The following is a 21,352-nucleotide window of genomic DNA, read 5'->3' as shown; positions in this document are numbered from 1 at the left end:
TGATGTTTTCCCATTTCATAACTTAAGAAGAGCTTCTCTGAAAATGCTCTTTTGCAACAGATGTAGCACGTTATTACAGATTAACAGCAAGGCACAAGGTAGCCTCAACAGTGGCAGTCACAGTCAAGATGGAGCAAAACAATGAGAAACCAAATTCAACCTCTTACAAAATTTTGAAGTCCCATCTTTGAAGGGACTTCAAAGGACTACAAATACTAGGAAATGCTTACAAGTATAGACATAGGATTCAAGTATTTGCTTTTATGGTTGCTGCGAATACAACTTTCATAAGTACATGTGGAAGCTAGATTCAGCAGGGTTACTCTCTGGGCACAACCGCTCTCTTTGCTATGCACTGACTGAGCATATCACAACTTGCACGACTGGCATTTCTCTTGTTAAAAATACAACCAGCCCCATTTCCTCATACATTTCCAGTCTGTTGTCCCATGAAGAGGTTTCCCCTGGGAAGAGACAGCTGACTACAGACATACGAGAGGATTACACTGAAATGACACAGTCTGTGGTGGTGGCCCTTGCTATAGACCTGAAATTCAGATCAGATTCCTGATAAATGCCAACTTACATGAATGACTGAGTCCAAGATACACCCAAATATATTGATAACCTAATGCCAGAATCCCCTGAAACTCAGAAATTCTGCATGTGACAGCAATGCACCAGTTACAGCGTAGCAATTGCCACTGAGCTACACTGAGCTCCTCTGAACCTCTAAGCAAAAAGAATATCACCAGGATGTGGAAAATGAGAGCCCACACAGCTGAACCTCCCCCCTACACACCCCAAAATATTCCTTAATTAAACTCCTCAGCTACACCAGCGTCAGGTTTCACAGAGCCCTCCCAGCTGCAATCTCTCTGTTGAACATCTCGCTGTACTTTCTGCTTTTCTCATGCTCAGCCACTGGGCAAGTGTGATCGCACGAGACCCGCTTCTCGATAAAAAGCTGAGCATCCCTCAAGGCTGCTGAGGAAAGCTATGTAAGATTTATTCCGTAAGGACAGGAAATAGAGGAAGGCAAACAAAAGAAGGTTTTTATTTTGGAATTGGACGTGCCATTTTGGCTCAAATTCTGCCATAACATGCAACCTAGGATAAGGACTTCCTAGAGAATATTTCAGAGCTGTTAAAACTGGTCAGAATTAGAGATCACTAAAAACATGACTTGATCCTAGAATGTACAACACAAGCTGAAGAGCCTGCCTACCATCTGTCTTCAGTAGGGACACAGAAAGGACAGGGGTCTCTGAATGTGCAAATATGCCTATAGTAATTCCACCCTATAGCTTGGATGTGTCCTGCTCAAGAGGCTCTTGAGTCTTACTTAATTAGTTTAAGCTAACAATCTAAATCCTAATCAAGAATAAGGAGCTAAATTTTCATAGAAGGCACTAATCCTAGACCCTACATAGCCCCAAATCTCATTTTTTGCTACCAACAGCAGTTTAAAGAAATTTATTTACAGTGCACCCGTGACAGGCTGTCTGATCCAATTTATTCAGTCTTATACTTAAAGGGGTCAGTAGAGACTTTGTCCACTCAAACACACAAGCCTGAAAAGTGTCACATCCTTTACTCGAGGGAAATGCGAGGCACGATTACAGAGGAGTTAAGGCTGTCCAGATGAAATCAGAATTGACCAAAATCTAATCCTTTTGGGGTGCAAAGTCAAAGGGTATTTCCTCCACAAAGGAGGTTACAAATGCCTTGTTTTTCTTGTTTCATCATGTTTTTTACTAACTGGTCCTATATAATCTCTTGCACAAATATGTTTAATTAATATTAAGTACAAATAAACAAGCTCCTTAGAGCATTAGCAATACCTTGATACAACAAAAATAAGGTATTTCAAGGTATTCTGTATCTATCTGTTCATGAAAGGAAGTGGCACTGTTCAAATGATCACCAACTCGCATGCTGGAAATTAACAGGCTCAATTACACTGCAGGAATTTGTATGCCCTTATACATACGGTGATACTGGAGCTGCAAAAACGTAACTCATGTAGCCAGTGGGTCCCCAAACCCAGGAAAACAAATTTAGTTCACAATTTTAATTTTAAATCCTGTAGGACAGCCATTTTTAAAAACAGAACTCTATATACTTACACAGATTTTCAACATAGATATACACACATGCAAACACGTAGCAGACTATGTGATCCCAGGGTTCAGCTAAAACACTTCAGACAACACATGTAAAAATCACTCAAATTGTCCACTGTATAAACATTCTGGCTGGCTTAATTTAGCTTCACGTCTGACTAAACCCCATGAAATATTGGCAGCTCCCAGGAATTTCCTGGTTGCTTGAGATTCTGAAATGCATTCTACTGAAACATTTGCTACCACATTACATACGAAAGGCTCAAAAAATATATTGATTTGAGGTGTCCCACACTTGCTGATGATCTGTCCAATCCTAATCTCAGATCAGTTTCCTTCTCAGCGCTTTCCCCTCTTCTAATCTCTCCCCTTCCATCAGTCTTTGTACTGGTTAGCGAACCACTTCATTCAGGATATCCATGTCTGTGTCTATTACCAATGAACTATGATGTCCTGAACCATGAACAAATGCCACTGTGATATTTTCCAGCTCCATTTGAAGAAAATGCCTCAAGTTTGTCTAATTAAATTATTTTTCTGCATTGTTGCCTTACAAGACAACACTGTCTTGTACACAGAGGCATTAGCCTCAGTGAACTGAAAAGGGGATCTCTTTTCAAGTAAGGTTAATGCAAAAATCGAATGCCAGAGCTTAAGCTCCTAACACTTCTCCTTGTAAAACAGAAAAAGAACAATTCTGTTGTTAAGCTGCTCTCTCAGAGTACGACTTTTCCATTGTGCTCCCCCAGAAATTCAGATGAATCTGTGGCCCAAAGCGGCCTTTCCTTTTATAAAATCCGGCCCCAAACCACATTAGGTTACAGACAAAATAAGCCTAGCAGGCTTAAGTTAATCTTCAGGGAACGCTTGTCCACACGCAGCTCCAAGCCTCAATTTGAGGCAACTGGTGGTGCCCATTCGAGGGAAACCCAGAACCAATACAATCAGCAGGTTCATCAGTGATGTGGAGGAACGCTACACAGACCTAGAGAGCACAAGCCTCCCAAACCTCTCCATGCACTGTTATAGCTTCTAAATGGGAAACGGTTTTAAAGTCGATGAGCCAGATTATTTCTTATAATAGTGTTTATTCCAGTGGGTAACTTCGCAAATGACAGCAAGCAGGCAGAGCTACAGACTGCAGTGATTTTGCCTATTTGCATTCAGAAGGGGGGAGTGTGGGGGCTCCTAAGAGTATCCTCACCTCTCTGACTTAGCTCTTGGCAGGCTGCACCACAAGAAAGACTGTTCTCAGATAATGAATTTCCGATCGTCATGAAAAATCATCATTTGTTTTCTGCCCAGCGATATACATGATTTACAATAATAGCACATTGTGGAACAGAAATGAAAGATGTTATCAACTCTTAATAGCTTGTGAAACACACCAGGATGTTCAGATGTAGCATTACTCTGCACATCATGACAGCTTTCCTTATAAGTCTTCCCTTTCAAGCTGTAAAAAAAAACTTTTCTTAAGGAGTGTTTAGGAAGGTAACAGGAATGGATGAGAGCTGGGCATTATCAGAAACCTAGGTCAATTTTTCCTGAAACCAGTTTTCTGATTTTTGTTTGGTTTTAATTAGAGATATCAAATTTTCTCTGCTTATGAACTGAAAAGTTCCTGGTAGACTGGAATCAGAGACCTCTATACTGTAAAACTGCAGTAGACAGGACTACAAAACGCATGCACATCTGTCCACAAAATCTCAAGTGTTTGCACACAATGAAAATTGGATTCAAAATGTAGGTTATCCACACCTCCATTTAATTCAACAGAAATTCACAATAGTCAGTACGTATGTGGTCGGTTTTAAAAAATCACAGAATCGTATCACTTGGAAAGGCCACTCGAAGGTAATCTAGTCCAACCTTCTGCTGAAACCAGTTTCCCTTACAGGAAGCCCCTCGTGGCTTTGTCCAAGTCAAATTTTGAACTTCTCCAAGGATGGAGAATCTCCAACTCCCAGCCATTCTGGTAGCCCTCCTCTGGACTTGCACTCTTCTTGCACTGAGGTTCCCCAACCCGGACACAAGTACAACCAGAGCAACCTCACCAGCAGCAAGAGAATAATCCCTTGCCTTACTCTCCTGCCTACACTCTTGCTAACGCACACTGCTGACTTGTGTGCCACTTGTCCACCAAAACCTCTAGGCCCTTTTCTGCAAACCTGCCTTCTGGTCACCCCAGCCTGCACTGTTGTGTGGAGCTACTCCATCCCAGATGCAGGCCTTTGCCTTTGCTACACCTTGCATGGTTCCAACCAGGCCACTGCTCCAGCCTCCCAAGGTCCTTGGGAATACCAGCCTCCACTCCAGCATCTGTATCATAAAATTATTCCATTTGCATGTGTGCCCTGGATTATTATAGAGGAGATCATATCTAGATTTAACTGCTACTCCTATTTTTGTGTGGCTAATACGTGTGACTGTTTGTCATCGAGATAAGAGATCTTAGAGGAGCAGAGTTTTATTTTGCCAAGCCTCACTCCTTGCAGCAGACCAAATAACATCATCAAGGCTCTCACATGTAACACTACCTGCTCCCCAGGCAAGGGGCCACCAGGCTAGCGAGCTCACGTTTCTTGTAGAATCAAATTACTGTTGAAAAAGTACAATTCACCTCAGAAATGTAATTGGTAAAAATACATACAGAATGCATCCTTTTCTTAAGAAAATCTCTTGCCTAAGTGGTTTGCTGAATCAGTGCATTGCACTGTAAATGTGGAGCTCTTCAAACAGTAACTGTTACAATGGCCTTCTACAAAGTGTAAGTGCAAATGGTCCACAGAAAATCACACGAAATGAACTGTTTGAGTGAATTTCATTACCATACACAATTTTTTTTTAAGTTTCATCCTCCTATGAACTAAATCTAACTCTTCCAAGGACTTCTAACCCTTTGCAACATATCATATTCCAGCTGAACACTGGCCACAAAGGAATTGCTGTGTGGAAATGTGTCTCATCAAGACTCACTTGGGAACAAGACCCCCAATCATATCATTTTAAGACATCACTTTTCTTGGCTGTTAAGAAAGAATTCTTCTCTTCTGCCTGCTTATATTGGCTCATTATGTCTTTGTACTTGTCCCTGCATTTTCATCTGCTGTCCCTTCTCTTAGATCATTAACTCTCTGGAGTACCAACCATTATTTTGTTGTGATAAAGTATCTGGCAGAACGGGCATCCTTACTGGGACTGCAACTTTAGTGGTAGTATTACATAAATATATGTTAAGTGCTGCCCCCTGTAACACAAATGGAATGATTTATGTCTGCCAAACGTGTTGTTCATATTAAAATAGCAGCACTCTAGCCAGGAGGGCCAAGATGGAGGCAAAGCAGAAACTCACCTTCTCTTGATGGTAAGCATTGCTCCTAAGAGGATGATAACAAACATCAGAAGCCCAGCTATAACTCCGGCCATTTTTACTGTGCTGTCAACTTGCTTTTCGGGTTCCACTGCATTGGAATTCTGGGTGGAAGCTCCTTAAAAGATGGAGGGAGAGGAAGGAGAAGAGAAGAAGAGAACTTGTAAAAAGAAATCTTGCAGTGATTCTGTTTTCACATTCATTTGAAAACCTAAAAATATATTTGCAATTAAATTGCAATAGACCTTCTAACCTAACTTTTTGCCTTTAATAATGGCTAATGCCAGATATTTCAGAGCAGTGGTAGGGTATAAAAAACCCATGTAAAGCAACGGACTAATATTTTCCTATATTATACTGTTTTGGGGAATTTAATGTTCTGATGCATTCAGCATACACCCAGAAGCAAAAGGATTAATAGCAGTTATAATTTTTATCCCAAGCAGCTTTAGCCAAGTTGCAATCCTTACTCATCAAAATGCTGAATGTGAAAGTTTCCAGTTATATACCCCATACTACTATTTGCAGAAACTTTTTCTTCTAAAACCAGAACGCATTTGTATTTCTCACTATACCGAAGGCCTGGCTTGTATAAACATACAACTGCAATTATACACGTAATAAGCATTAATCCAGCACACAGAGCACCCTCCTCCTCATCTAATGTATTCTGTGTGTGGGTTCTGTGGCCCAGGCAAGGCAACAAAATTTCTACCTCAATTTTTTTTAAAACAGAACATCCTACACACCTAAAAATAAAGCATATTTAGAAACATGATTTGCAAAGCATTTCTTCTTTTACTTGTTATGATCTGACTTCAATGGTTCTTAGCCCGTGCAATAACTGGGCCTAGCACGATGCCACCCTCTGCCCCTTTGCTGGGACTACTCAACATGGTGCTTGTTACATCCCGTAGCTTTACAGACATCACCGCTTGCTGCACAGAATTTTCCCAGATACAGCTTAAACCACAGAGCTTGATTTCAAAAGCCCTGGAAGATTTGAGTTGTGGCTACTCTAAAGATTGAGTTAGCCTATTTTTATTACATTCCTAATATACTTTACTACCACTAAAAATACCACATTTACATCGGATGGAGTTAAATGAATTCATTTTACGTGAATCACAGCCCTATCTTGGGTTTCACCTTTGCTGCTGGAGTCAGCCACATCTTCCTCTACAGTTTATAAATTGTAAGAAAAGGCAATAAAAGGTGAAAACAGTGTCATCACTAGAAGACAGTAATGTTTTGCTCTTTTCACAGCTGTGTTGCTGACCTTCTGGAAAAGCTGAATCGCTTCTGTCCATGCAGTCAGTTGTTTGTGGGAAGGATATTCAACCGAGTCTGTATTTTGGTGAGACAGTAGAAAGTCTCACTGCACTTTTTATTTTTTGCCCATTTGTCACTTTTTAATCTGTGTGTGGTTTAAAAGACCACTGTTTGCAAAGATGATTCCCAAAGGTGACCATGATCAAATCATGTCATTTAGGGCTTTCCAATATGTTCTGAGTAGGGCCTTAGTTGATGGACTTCCTTGGATGAGGATCAGCTCTTGAATGACGTATTATAGGCTCCTCTCATCTTATCTTGAAGGGTAAATATGGAACAATGACACTATAAATGCAAAACAGTAAAACACACCACATGCAGTGATAAAGGAATGATTTCAGTTTTCCTAAAGCTAAGCTGTTAATCTAGTTTGCCACAGGAATACACAAAATTTACAAAGAAAAATTTTCTTTGCTGTTTTAAGCACACGTGTAATTTTCAGCTTTTTGTCTCTGACAGCTGTACTGCTCTGCTGTGTCCACCAATTTTCCCATTCAGTTAAGAGTTCACCAGTAACTTCTATGTACATATCTAAAATACACTAAAAGGACTTCTGAGCATGAAAATAAAATAGCATATCAGCTGCATATTACCATCTTTGTTTGACAACATGTCTTAGAACAAATCTGTCCAAGAATTGAGCTATATGCCATCACACAAGCAATCCTGACACTATAGCATAACAAAACAAGTGATAAAGGTGCAATTTTCATCCTGAAAATGGCTGAAAGTGTTTGTTTGATGTGCAACTAAGAGGTAGTCCAAATTACCCTTCACTCGAGTGGCAGTTACTCCTATGACCCTAAATGATAAGTGTTGGAGAATGGCTTTCTACCAAACAGCACAGTCAGACCCACCCCCTTTTTTTTTCCATACCATCTGAATGCCCTCATGAATTGTGAGCCATGTTATAAAAAAAAAAAAAAAAAAAAAATCAGAATGTGCTGTCAACTCCATCCTCTATTCCCTGGATTGGTTTGATTCTGCCAGGCTGTTGCTTATTACTACAGGCAATGTGTGGTGAGCGTGTTTTTATTTGATATTTCTCCTCCCATTGTAGACTACTGCAGTTGTAGAAACAGAATAAAGGCTCATTATCCATCCTGACACCTACACACTGTAGTGACTGATTCACTTGAAACTTCTATGTAACTCTTTCTATCCATCTTGGCAAAGGCCAACAATTCCTTTAGGCTACTAGTCCAACCATTTGTAAGTTGTCTTAGCTGATAGCACCTAGGAATTGATAATGTGACAGGGTAAGTAAATTCCTGAGTCTCAGTTCTTAAATCTTTGCACAATGAAGCAATCCCATGAAGTCCACTGTTTTCCTGTCATTCCAGCATAATTTTCTTGTAGATGCCTAAATCTGCTGTGGTGGCTTATACTCCCACCTGCACCACCACCAGCTGTAGGCAAGCAGAACATTTCTATCCTGGGAGCAGGAGGTCTATGAGCTGTTAGTGCAGTTGCAGAAGATGACTTCTGCTGCTCCTGACAGTAATAGTTTAGAATTCAGTTTTGCTTCTCTCCTTTACAGGCATGCATGCAGACCTGAAATCTTCTGAGCACAGGAGCCCATAAAAACTGCTCTGTTTCATACAAATGTCTTTAAGTACAATTTTCTTTCTGAAAAACAGTGTTTATATACTGCTCATATCAAAAGCGGAAAAAAAAAACAAAAACACCCTATAACCACAGTTTCTAGTGGTGACTTCCACCACATTTCCAAGGATAAATTGTTCCTCGTAACTGAAGCTGGATACAGGTATAATAGGATATAGATGGAACAGGTCACTACTGTTATTACTGTGTGTATTTCAGTGGCACCCAGAGGCTCCCACTAAGGTCAGGACCCCATTACAGTGCACTAGCATGAAGTAGGACAATTTTCTGCCCTAAGCTTGCTTTCTTAATAAGGAAGGCAAATGATAGAAGACAGACAGAGAAGTGAAGACCACAGCTCCCTTGACTCCCTATCTGTGCATTATCTACCAGACCAAGTCAATACTTTCAGGGATTTACGTTTAATTGCTTTTATGTACATTCATGTACTGTACAAAATACACTGCCCTTAAAGCTTGGTCAGTGGCATGAATCTAACTTTCACAGGTATCATCATTCACCCAGCACTCCGTTATGTGTTCAGAGCTATTTGAAAATCATAGTCCTTCTGCACTGATCTAATTTTTTTTTGGTTTTTCAACCCTTTCAGGATTCTCATAAAGAGGTCCAACATCTTGTAGACAGAACCATGTATAAGCCATGTATTCATGGGAGATACTGTTCTTGTGACACTGCAGAGGTGCAGAGAGCAGAGCACGAGCAAATGCGCTCTTCACATGTGCTCACCAGCCCACGAGAAGTCAGGTTTATGGTTCATCGAGCAGGGACAGCTTCAGTAATCCGCTCACAGGCACCCAACGTCTAATCCGGCTGTGCTGCTGTGGATACAGAGATACCTGAATTCCACACTATTTCAGCAAGGTGCAACGACTGAAAAAATGGTTTGATATTGTGCCAGATTCTTGGGGCTTTCACAGTCTTTTAAATTCCCCCTTGCTTCAGATCACGATTAAAGCCGGAACTGTTGTGGCTGATAACTTAAGGACAGGAATTTTGAAATCCAAAATGAATTCCAGTGGAGAGAGCTGCCATTCGTATTCCAGAGTTAGATCTTTCAGAAGGTTTCTTCAGCTGAAAGTGTTTCTGTCCGCAAGGAAGAGCTGACATGTTTAGCTACTTTGAGCTGAACAATGGCTTGCAAGTGATTCCAACAGCAGAAATTCAAGTTTTTGTCAGTAATAATTGAAGAGGAGACTATGCCCTTCTATGCTCGAAAGTGAAAAAGCTTCCACTTACCAGCAAGTATTCATTTGTAGCATTATACATTTCTAGAGTGAAATTCATATCCACTTTAAACCCTCTTAATGCTCATGCAAGGTAAGTAATAAATTACACTATCTACTTTACAGATCTGGAAAGATTAAGGATATGCCTTTGGTGTCACACAGCAGAGCTGAGGATTGACATTTCTGGACCGACACACTGTGACAGTGCTATCAGACCACACAACTTCTCACAGACAAAAGGAAAAATAAAAAATAGGGAGAAACAGAAATGGCAGCTAAGTGAAAGAAGACACAGTGGCAATCTTTCACCTAGCAAGCTGGGGACAGATATATTATTTGAAAACAATAAGCCACAAGATATAAAGTGACCTTCTCTGCAGAGGTGGCATACTAAGAACATCTAGGAAAGAATGATTATTAAGTGTATATAGCTAAGCAGGACTGATAACACAAGTTTCTTCTATAAAGCCTACTTCACAGAGTCTGATTTGAAACAGTATTTAAAGCAGCAATTACAAGATTGCATTAAAAATGTAACTGGCAGGGAAAAGAACTCGAAAAAGCCATAGGCAGGAGGTAAAGACTGGTATTTAAGTCAAATTTCCAACTGGTGAGGGCATAAAGAACAAAGTCCCACAATGGAAGTGGTACCACAATCAGCAGCAGCGCCACTGCATAGGAGAGAGAAGTATCTTAGACCACAGCAAGAGTAGGAAAGAAAGCAAATGAAATGGCACGGGACAGGTGGGTCAAACACCTGGGGGTAAGCAAACAAACCAACCAACCAACAAGGCAGAGCAAGTGTAAATAATGGAGGGGCAAGTAAGCCTAGCAATGACTATGTTTGGTCTCAAAGTTGTAACAACAAAGGATATAACTCCTCTGGGCAGAAAGTCACCGTTGAAACAAAAACTAATCAGAAAAATTACTTCAAAGCAATAATTAACCCAGAAAAAATAATGAAAAATAACAGGTTAAAAGTCATTATGAGTTCAAATGAGCTGCTCAATTAATCAGAGTAATTTCTTTGCAGCATATAATGTCTTGGCAGCATGCTGAATGTAAAATTTCTTAATGGACCTAGAGGCTGATTTTCAAAAGACAGTTATTCTCAAATCACTTGTAAACGTTATTTCCTTTTCTTTTTCTTTCCTTTCATGGCACTTTCTATGCAAGTTGCTTACAAATTATTAAAGCATCTCCACATGTACAAATGTTTTCCCCTGTTTTCAGAGCCAGATTATATCTAACCTCTGAAACACCATCTCAGATAGCCAGATACCTCTAACAATAACATTGAGACAAAGGTGGAAGGGCACCATTCCCTGTCTCGATGAAGAATACCTGCTAGATAGCCCTCTGCTCTGGCTGCCTCATTCATGGGCTGTGTCAGGCAGAACTGCCTGCAGCTCACCAGAGCACTGGGACGAAGAGCTACCTGCAGTGCCAGCGCTTCTACGTATCATAAGGGACCAAAGTGAGATGGAGTGTGTCCAGAGGACAGCTACGAAGCTGGTGAAGGGCCTGGGACACAAGCCCTGTGAGGAGCAGCTGAGGGAACTGGGGGTGTTTGGTCTGGAGAAGAGAAGGCTCAGGGGAGACCTCATTGCTTTCTGCAACTACCTGAAAGGAAGGTGTGGGGAGTTGGGGGTTGGCCTCTTCTCACAGGTAACCAGTGATAGGACTAGAGGGAATGGCCTCAAGTTGTGCCAGGGGAGGTTCAGGTTCGAAATGAGGAGACATTTCTTCTCAGAAGGAGCAGTCAGGCATTGGGACGGGTTGCCCAGGGAGGTGGTGGAGTCACTGTCTCTGAGGGTGTTCAAGGAAAGGTTGGACGTGGTGCTTGGGGAGGTGGCTTAGTGGGTGACATTGGTAGTAGAGGGATGGTTGGACCAGATGATCTTGGAGGTCTTTTCCAACCCTAATGATTCTATGATTCTAAGGCAGATTCTACTTCAGCTGCAGCTTTGCTTGTTGCAATTCATCAAAAAGGAACACCCCCAACACGATCACTAGACATCACGTCACTACGCCAGTCTTCCACCTCCAGTTATTGAAGACTGCAAACAGCACAGGCCTACTCACTCTGGCTTACGAGTACAATGAGACATTCTCATTTCTTTAAAGAAGCTCAAAAGGAGTGGAAAGAATGATGAGAGCCAAAAGCTTTCAACCATATTGTAAGTGGAGAGAGCAACAAAACAAAGCAGTCTTGGAGAGAAAGACAGACCTGAATTTATATGAGGGATTATCAGGCATACAGGTTGAATCTGTAGGAGGATGAGGGTAAACACACAGCGAGGAATCAAGATTAGTGTTACTAAACTGAATGAGAATTAAAAAACAGCAGTGAAAGAATAATTGATTCTAGAGATTCCAGGCAAATCTACCACAAAGGCTTTTCTTCTCTCCTTCTGTTTTCTTCCTCTCTCTTCAGAACAGAAGCACTTAATTTGTGCTAAAGGCAGATATATGGCCCCAAGAATGAGAAAGGTTACTACGTTTACTTGAAAGAAGAGCTTGGATAAAGAGCAGCCGTTGCGATGTCTACAAGTGATGTGATGGTTCAGAGGGTGATAGCACATTTCCATTTTAGCTCTCCACTTTTGCACAGCTATTTAAAATTCAGCTTTCAATTATAAAAATGGAAAAAAGAAAAAAAAAGTCGATGTTCAAGTCCAAATTTACAGACGTGACTTAATTTTTGTATGGTCTTATATACACAGAGAGGAGAGAGATCAATCTTTTGACCAATACAGACAAAAACATTACCGTGCATGACGATGCCACGGCTGTGTAACAGACATCACACTCCACGAATAACAACTAATTAACCTTTGCACCAGCCAGTTCCCGTTAAGCACCTACTCTGCTCTCATCATGGTGATCATTAAAAATCCACAGCCAGACCAGCTGCAGAAATTACAAAAACAGTGAGCAAAGTCCAGAGGTGGGTATATAATGAACGCTGAAATCAGGCCACCTCTGAGCCCGGCTGGTCAAAGGTGCTTTAAGCACCACGGTGGCCTACAAAACCTGTGCCGATAACACCTCACCCGCAAGCGGACTGAGCAGCATGCAAAGGAGGATACTCGCCATTTTACAGTAAAAAGGGAGTTGTGTAGGCAATGCATTAGGGAGTCTGCATATACACACTCTACGTGTGCTGCATGAAATACTGGGAAACCTTCTGTACTTTGCGGAGTTGAAGCTGCACTTTCAGACATGTCTTGAATGAAGATTTTTATTTTCTGTCTACAGTGGTATTAAGAAATGGTCTGTTCCACACATACCACTTTTATGGCATTGTCACCTATCCTGATGCTACTGTGTAGTTTTTTAAACATCCAGCTCCTGGAAGAAACGGAGAAGCTACTGCGTTAATAATAACCTGATTCTGAACATGGGCTGAGAAATCTATTTAAGGAAAAAGAAACATAATCTAATTGTAATAGCCTTGGGTTTGTTCATGCCTTTGAAAATGCTATTTAAGGACGCTGACATTAATAATTGCTCATGAAAACCTTTTTAAATGATCCACAGTACCTGAGCAGCAGTCGCTGTTCGTGTCATGCCTCAGCTGCTTCCAATGCATCTCCACATATAGGGAAATGCAGAAGAAATACCAACCACCCCACTAAGGTGATGGAAACACATGAGGGTTAGGAACATGCACCACCATTGCCCTCTGAAACAGGGCCCCCTTCCTCCTGTTCCTCTGTCCTCAAGCTCCCCCACCTCCACCCCATCACTCAGGCCCTGTGCAGGAGGCTTCAGGGGACATTCATACAGAGAGGGAAAAAATACCTGAATTTCACAAGCAAGTCATCATCCATTGCTTCCTGCGTTCAAAACCAAACCAAACCAAATCCTTACTGATTTGCCCGTCACTTCTGGTTTTAATGCCTAGCTTTTTCTCCTCATTTTTAATGCCTTTTTCTCCTCTTTTGTCTGGCTAGTGGTTCAGCTGCAAACAAAGGTTTGATTGTCTGCTCACAACCAGCCACAACCACAACACAGGGCTAACAGCATCCCTTTTCACTAGGCAGTCCTGCTGAAAGGGGACAACAACCCCCAGGGCACCCCAGGTAAATCCATGCCTGCGCTGATTCCAGGAGGACTTGGCTCCCGCTACAATAACCACTTTTATCCTGAAAACCCTTCTTTGCTGGAACAGCTCCAAGTATCTCCCAGCAGTGGACGCTTTCAATTACAAAGGCAATGTTTTCCACAGTCTGCTGTTGCTAATCTGTTCCAAATCTTACCTTAAACATTGTGCCTGTCTTTCAGCCTCTCCCTTCCCACTGTTTATTTTAATCGTGGAGCCCTGGTTTTGGGGTCTGTCAGCGCAGCAGAGCTCTGGAATAGACAACGTCCTCGAGAAACTGGGCCGCAGTTACCAGACTCAGTTCACTTGTGGCCTCATCCAGTTCTGCACCAGCTTCTTCACTCATTAAGTGAAGTTGGTTCATTAGCTCCCTGGGTTAAAGATACCCCCAGAACAGAAATTTTAAATCCCTCTGTGTCAGTCTCAGTACCAAATTTGATGAAAATAAAGATGCTCACTAGTTGAATGGGCATCAAAATGCCAGGAAGTTTGATTTGTCTTCCCAGCAGGGAATATTTTTCAGTAAGAGCAACATAAGTGTGTCTGTTATTAACAATTAATTAGAGTGATACATGAACTTATGATAAAAAAAATAACTTTTAGAAGGCTGAAACTTGTTCAGGGTTACAGAAAAAAAAAACCAACATTTTCATGCCTCCAACCTAAGAAGTGTGATGAAACTCTCTGAAATAAATAGCACAAAACAGAATAGACCTGTCACAGGAATAACATTCCAGTGTATCAAAAGACAAAATGCAATAACAAACAGAACTGAAGTGGGATTAGATCTGTTTAAAAATACATTATCTGTCTACAAAACTAGAATATATTTTCAGAAAAAAAAAGAGCCCTCTTAAATTTGAGGGAAAAAAAGCTATTAAGAAACAGCTTTCATATGCAGCAAAATTGGGTACAGTAGGAATTTTTTCCTCCTAAATTTTCCAATTTTTTGAACTTTTATTCCTCTATGATTTCATTGGTCACCTTTCAGACTCAGGCTCATGTCCAAGGTCTCAAGATTGCTATACACTCATCGTCAAGACAGTTCCCTTTTGCTGGTATTAATCCACTACAAAAAAGCAAGACTATTTATCTTAACCTTAAAAGCAATTGAGCTACAGAGTAATCCCAGTACCTTTTTGCCCCATTATCATAACAGCCACCCTTATGTGTAAATTAATTGTGGAGTAATAAAGTCATATATGTGTACATAGACAGAGGGATAACCACGCAGCACTGGAAGAGGAACATTCATACAAAAACTTAATCCATCCCAAAATTGAAAGAACACCCCTCCTTTCCCATCCCTTTACATTAATCACACATAACTCCACAATGTCCCAGCATGTCATCCTATGCCTATCAAGTTAAAGCAGCAGAAACTGTTTGTGCAAGCTGATGCGTTTCTCTTCTAGACTGACATTTTCTGGGGTGAAGCAGTGGTACTGGTTCCAGTGTTACGCACTATGAGGCAAGTTTAGGACACACAGACCATCAAGTTCAAACTGCAAAATCCTCAAGAAGCTCTGAGCGTCTCCATTTCTGTGAATGAGCTTTATACCATGCTACTGAGGCTCGATTCCACAAGGTCTCTGATTCCTGCAGAAGTTTGTATGAGAAGGACTTACAGAATCAAGCCTTCATTTTCCTGTCATCACCTCTTCAACAGCAGAACCAGGCTGTTGAAGCCTAAGTGTAAGCAGCAGCCCCGCGAAACGCAGTAGCTACTTTGATGCAGAAATGCTAGATCATCCCCACGCATGCTCAGGGAGATGCTCAGCCTCTGCAGAGTGCCAGCAAGGGGTCCCTGGGCCTCTTCAGCCACGCTCAAATGCTCGTGTGAAGGTTTACGTGCTGCCTGGGTCCCCAGCTGACCCTCTGCTCAGGTGTCATCTGATTCACATCAGTGCAGAAGTGCTGCGTAAAGTAAAGCCCCCTTTATAGCGTAGATTGAATAATTGTAAAAGCATTTTCCCATGCAAACAAAATATGAAATGAGAAGTCAGGAAGCTGCTCAGACTTCTGGAAGTTTCAGCAGTCTTCCTTTCCCTGAGCTGATAATCACCTGTGCTCAAGAGGTTGGGTAGGTTTCACGTGGTCACCTCTTGCCTATCTATTGCTGCTAAGAACAAGCAAAACCATTCCCAGGCAGCATGCACAAGAAAAAAAAAAAAGGAAAAAAAATAGAAATGTACCTCATAATGGTTATTAAATTTCCATTCTTTAATTTGCAAGAACTCACAATTTTTAAAAAAAGCAGAAATAAATATGAAGAGATAAGGAACCATTAATGAGCCCTCTGCCTTGGTTTCAATTACACTGTGAAAGTAATTTAATGCACTTTAAGAATACAAGAGGTAATCGCTCTCTTTGGTAAGAGGTTGCAATTTTCTCTAATAAAGTGTCAATATAAATACGTTGTTTTAAAACAAAGAGAACGAGTAAGTTATTTCAGAAAGAATGGGACGTATTAAAACAAATGCCATCAAGGAAACCAAATGGCAAAATTAATAAACAAACAGGTTGAATGCAAATTGTATGGCAGAGAGCTAATAAATTGGAATTTAATTATAAGCTTATTTTTAAAGAGTGTTTTATGCTAATGATATGCATCCAAGTGACTAATGCTATGAAAGATGACATTGCTCCAGTAATTTAAAAAGAGAAGTAGCCCGTCTGAGGAGAGATGTTTATGGCTGGAAGTGGTCAGAAATCTGAGACCAAGGAAACTGAAATTAAACACATATGTAGACACAAAAGGTTAATGTTGCTTGTGGATTGAAAACTCACTGGCAAAACATAAAATGGCTACACGGACTGGACAAACACAGGGAGCTCTCTGATGGACTGTAGAATGTCACCACAGCAAAGGCTGATGACAAGTCTCTGCCACTGGCCCCTTCCACTGACATCAGCCACTCGTACTGAGATGCCCGACAGGATGAAGCGAGCTCAATCCATGCACCTGCCTGCCTGGGCACCCACCAGCTCTGCTCTGGAGGGTGCACTACTGGTGCCACGAGCTCGTGCTCTGAAATGCTGACACCCTCCCTGACACTGAAGCCAACACACAAAGATATAAGAGCTTTCTTGGGACCACGAGGATCAAGTTCATCTAACAAGGAGCAGCACACAGGAAAAACCTGCTGAAGAGGGCACCCCATGACAGATGAGAAGTAGCTCCTGTGTGGAGCTGAGCTGAGCAGGGGTTGATGTGAGCAGTCTATGGTGAAAATGACATCTCAGCAACACAAAACGGGAGGAGGACAAAGTGGGAAAAATCCAAAAACTCTTTAATGGACTAGAACACTTTTTGAAAGAGTTGTCTAAATCCATTTTATTGGTCTTGAGGCAATGGGACATACAAAGCAAATTGCCTCTCAGCCTGCTGAAGTAGCGACAACAGAACAGCCTCACGCGCTTCTTGAGTAATTAAAGCTCCTCAGCTTCTGAGCAGGTGCCTTGCAGCAACACCCAAAATGTGTTGCAATCCCCCAGTACCACACTGCCTAACACTTTTTATTGCTTAATTACTCCCACACTCATGTTTCCTGCCCTTGCTAATCCAGCACTTCAGGAGAATACTTGCCACGCTTAAACATGATTTGATTCTAATCTTCCTGTTACTGGTGTAAATCAGAACCCATTTCACTAACACTAATGGAGCTACTGGGGTGTCAAATATCTACGAAATGAACTTTTAGTTTGGCACCAGTAGTATGCGTCTATTTCCCTGCATCAATTTGAGAAAACAAACAAACACAACCAAAAAAAACAAAACTATTCATTTTCTTTCGTACGAAGTCCAAGTGGAGCTTTAGAGCTGTCAATGCTGAGATTAGCCTAGCTAATTTTAGCCTAACTCCAAAAAGTTTATTCTTCTTTCTTCTTACTGAAGACACCACAGTGGTATCTTTGCTAGCAGCTCTGATCATTTTGTTCAGGGGAGAACACAGGCTCGCTCATTCCATCCTCAGAGACAGCAATGCAAATGAAGGTAAATACAGGGCAATGCTATTAAAGATAATCAACCTAATGAGTAGACAGAAGACATCACAGCCAGAGTAGGTCATCTAGAACATCCCCACTCTCAGTCTTCGGTCACATCATAGTGTAATTATAGCTCTGTGAGTTCCTCTGTTTCTCCACCCTGTAGAGGTGGGGCAGATACAAAACCCCTCTACAGGGGTTTGGATGCTGAGTGGCTGAGTCCTTCTGTTCATACACAGTTGATATAAGGATGGAATACAGCCAATTGACATACAAAAACCTTAAATTATGGAAAATCCACAAACCACAAAACCATTGTTTAGCTACTGTTCAGCTGCCAGCAATGGACTGTTAATGGGCTGTTAAATTATTAAGGCTATAAATCTGCCTGTGGTGCTATGTTGCTTGTGTGCTGCAGCCAGCACTATATGTTTGGAAAGCCAAAACTGGTATAAAATTAGCCACAGCTACATTCCAGTGTCAGTTGTTAATGGTCAGACATTAGGAAATACAAAATTGCCACACTCAGAGCAAGGACAGGGATCGTGGAGATTTCTACAGAATTTTCCACACTCCACATATAAAGAAACAAGATGTGCCTATAAATCAAAAGCCACATCCATCACGACAGTAATCAACACTAGAGCTACCATAATTTTTTGTCCTTTCCCACTCATGTCAATCAAGAAAAATCCTAAAGAATAAGATCACCAAAAAGTTCTAAGCATCCTCAGGCTCTAACCCTCTCTCTTATTTTTCTTATCAAATTAATATTAGTAAGAGATCATTTTTTTAAAAGGAGCCATCATTCAGAAACAATAGCATAAGGGTAGCTTGCTGGCTCTTCTTCATGACCTAACAGGTTAATGAAAATTAAATCCATTAGCAGAAGTCAGTTCAGGGTCAAACACTTATGCGAGCCTTGTCTGAAGTACCCAAATCAGACAGTGCAAATCAAAAGATCACTTAAAAACGGAATTTTTCAAGCTATCACGCTATGTAGCTGTTGTTTTTTTTTTTCATTTGAACAATAATCATAAAGCAAGTATCTTTTCTGTTAACGTGACAACACTCACCTACCAACTCCAAAAATAGCAACCACTAAAGTGGGAGAAGCTACAGGTTTCTAAAACTGAATCAATCCAGTTTCTCTGAGCTCACGAAGAGACCTTCAGGAATGCTCTGGGCAAACCCTGGGCAGACTCTTTTCACCCAGACTTTACCCACTCCTGCTCTTTATCTTTCTACCACCAGAAAGCCAAAATAAGATGCCCCAAATGGTCACACCACTACCCATAGACCAGAAAAACCATGGGGGAATGGACAGGAGACTGAGACACACAGAATGTCAGTAACCCAGAGAAATCACAGAATCACAGAATTGTCTAGGTTGGAAGAGACCTCCAAGATCATCTAGTCCAACCTCTGTCCTAACACTAACAAAACCTCCACTAAACCATATCACTAAGGACTACATCTAAACGTCTTTTAAAGACCTCCAGGGATGGCAACTCAACTACTTCCCTGGGCAGCCCATTCCAATGCCTAACAACCCTTTCAGTAAAGAAGTTCTTCCTAATATCCAACCTAAACCTCCCCTGGCGCAACTTGAGCCCATTCCCCCTCGTCCTGTCACCAGACATGTGGGAGAATAGACCAACAATGAATTAATGAACAAATGAATTAAAGGAAGATTTTATGAGGAACTTCTAAAGAGGAAACAACAAGAGGATATAGGGACCACCAGAGCCATAAATGAAAGGGAGAGAGGGCAGAAATTGGCTTTCCTCCTTGGCTTTCAGTGGTGACACAACCGCTTACAGCCCCCCCCCCCCAGGCTGCAGCACAAGGTCTCAGCACTGACTGCAGCTGCACAGGTGGGAACCCCACGCAGTGCCTGCACCTTGACGTGCTGCCCTCAGGAGTGCACTGGGCAGTGGCTCCACATCAAGACAGAAAATGCCCTGCTGCTACCCAGCAGCTGTTAGCTGGGGCTCCTTTGATCCCTCCCAGCTCCTCAGTAAGTGCACAAGTAGAAGTGAATGGGAGAAATTAACTAGAATTGACTCCTGTTATTGCAACAAGGCAGGAGTGAGGAGAAGGAAGAGTGGAGGGTGAAATAGGGTGGTGCCTCTTCGGGAAAAGGGCCATGGGTTCCTGCCCATTTTTATTTTTTTTTAAACTCTAGAAATACTCCCCAGGCAGTAATGGTTCTTCCACATTACAACAAAGAAGTGAGAACACAAGATACATTCCCCTGTTTGGGAAATGGAGAGCTCCCTCTAGCATGACCCATGGTAATCATCCTATAATTTCCTTCCAACTCATTTTGAGACTTGATATGTGTTGAGGAAGTCTTTTTACAGCTACTCTGTTTGTGTTACAAGTAAATTGCCTTACCGACACCTTTGCTGGCAAAGTGTTCCCTGGGGTGATTTTGAAGTCCTTAGAAGAGTTGTTAAAAGCATCTCTAAACTCCAAGAAGTAACCCAGACATTGTCATCATTGGTCCCCCAAGAGCTACACCTTATGAAGCAGCCTGGGGATCAAAGCATTGCATCTTAACAACATTTTGCCAAATCATTCGTATCTGGTTTGCTCAGTGATAACGCTAGGTCTATTCTGAACGTAATGCAATGAAAATAAGAAATGTGCTCTATGACTTTGCTGAATTATACCATGAAAATGGTGTGATATAAGAATTGTGCCCTGCTGTGTTCAAGGTCAGGATTTTCAAAACCTATTAAAAGTCAGGCTTACATGAGATCTTTTACTTATCTACTTTATGCAGTTATGGAGAGAACGAAATTAATCGGAAGCTTTTTCAGTCACATTCTGCCAATAGCAAGAATGGTCCTCAGGGCAGGAAAGCTGTCGATAGAACAAGGGAAAGGAGGAACCACAGAGAGACAGAGAGAGATACCCTGTCTTCAAAAATAACAGGGTCTACACACATAGTGAAGTGGCTCTGAAAACATGTTCGGTCTTCAGTATCTTCCTTCAAAAATAAAATAATAATGATAATAATAAATAACAACAACAATAATAATAATAGGCTTCCTCCATGAATAGTAACTGTAATCAAGTTGTGTCACCACTGCAGCCTTTATAAGACTGGCATTGTGCTTCACAGGAAAAAGAGACCCACGTACCTTTCGTTGCCAGCCGGACACAGTTGATTTTTGTTTCCTGCAAATAAAAAAAAATAGAAAAAGGAAAACATCAAGGTGTGTAACTTGCCCATCTGCTACAAACATACATTCCTTATATAAAAGTACGAAAACAAATAAGCATTTTTATAATACTTCATCTCTGAAAATACCACCAACAGTTTGAGTTGCAGAAAATACTCCATCCTAATGGACTCGCATGCAGCTGCTTCTCTAACTGTTGGGAAGTTAGAGTGACACGTGTTTCCACACTCAGTGTGTGAGTGATGGGTCCTGCATAACTGCCTGATTAACTAATAGAATTTACCAGCCAAATGACCTGGTCTGTAATAGGCAGACAAGCTTTGAGTCAAAAGCACATGCATCTGTACATCTAATTTTCATGCACCATTACTGCAAAT

At 41.3% G+C, this 21,352-nt stretch overlaps 1 protein-coding gene across 1 annotated transcript in view; it reads right to left on the bottom strand.

Moving 5' to 3' along the window:
- Nucleotides 1–21,352, bottom strand: part of PTPRT (protein tyrosine phosphatase receptor type T) — a 532,802-nt gene that overhangs the window by 62,445 nt on the left and 449,005 nt on the right. Inside the window, exons 14-15 of the mRNA XM_050713944.1 lie at nucleotides 20,934–20,970; nucleotides 5,482–5,617 (exon numbers count right to left, since the gene is read on the bottom strand). Coding sequence (XP_050569901.1) covers nucleotides 5,482–5,617; nucleotides 20,934–20,970 — 173 coding nt within the window. The remainder of the gene's footprint in view (nucleotides 1–5,481; nucleotides 5,618–20,933; nucleotides 20,971–21,352) is intronic.

The sequence above is a fragment of the Cygnus atratus genome, chromosome 16 (assembly GCF_013377495.2).
Source record: "Cygnus atratus isolate AKBS03 ecotype Queensland, Australia chromosome 16, CAtr_DNAZoo_HiC_assembly, whole genome shotgun sequence".
NCBI classification, from domain to species: domain Eukaryota; kingdom Metazoa; phylum Chordata; class Aves; order Anseriformes; family Anatidae; genus Cygnus; species Cygnus atratus.
The sequence above is the reverse complement of the archived record's forward strand: the minus strand, read 5'-3'. Positions and strand labels throughout refer to the sequence as shown.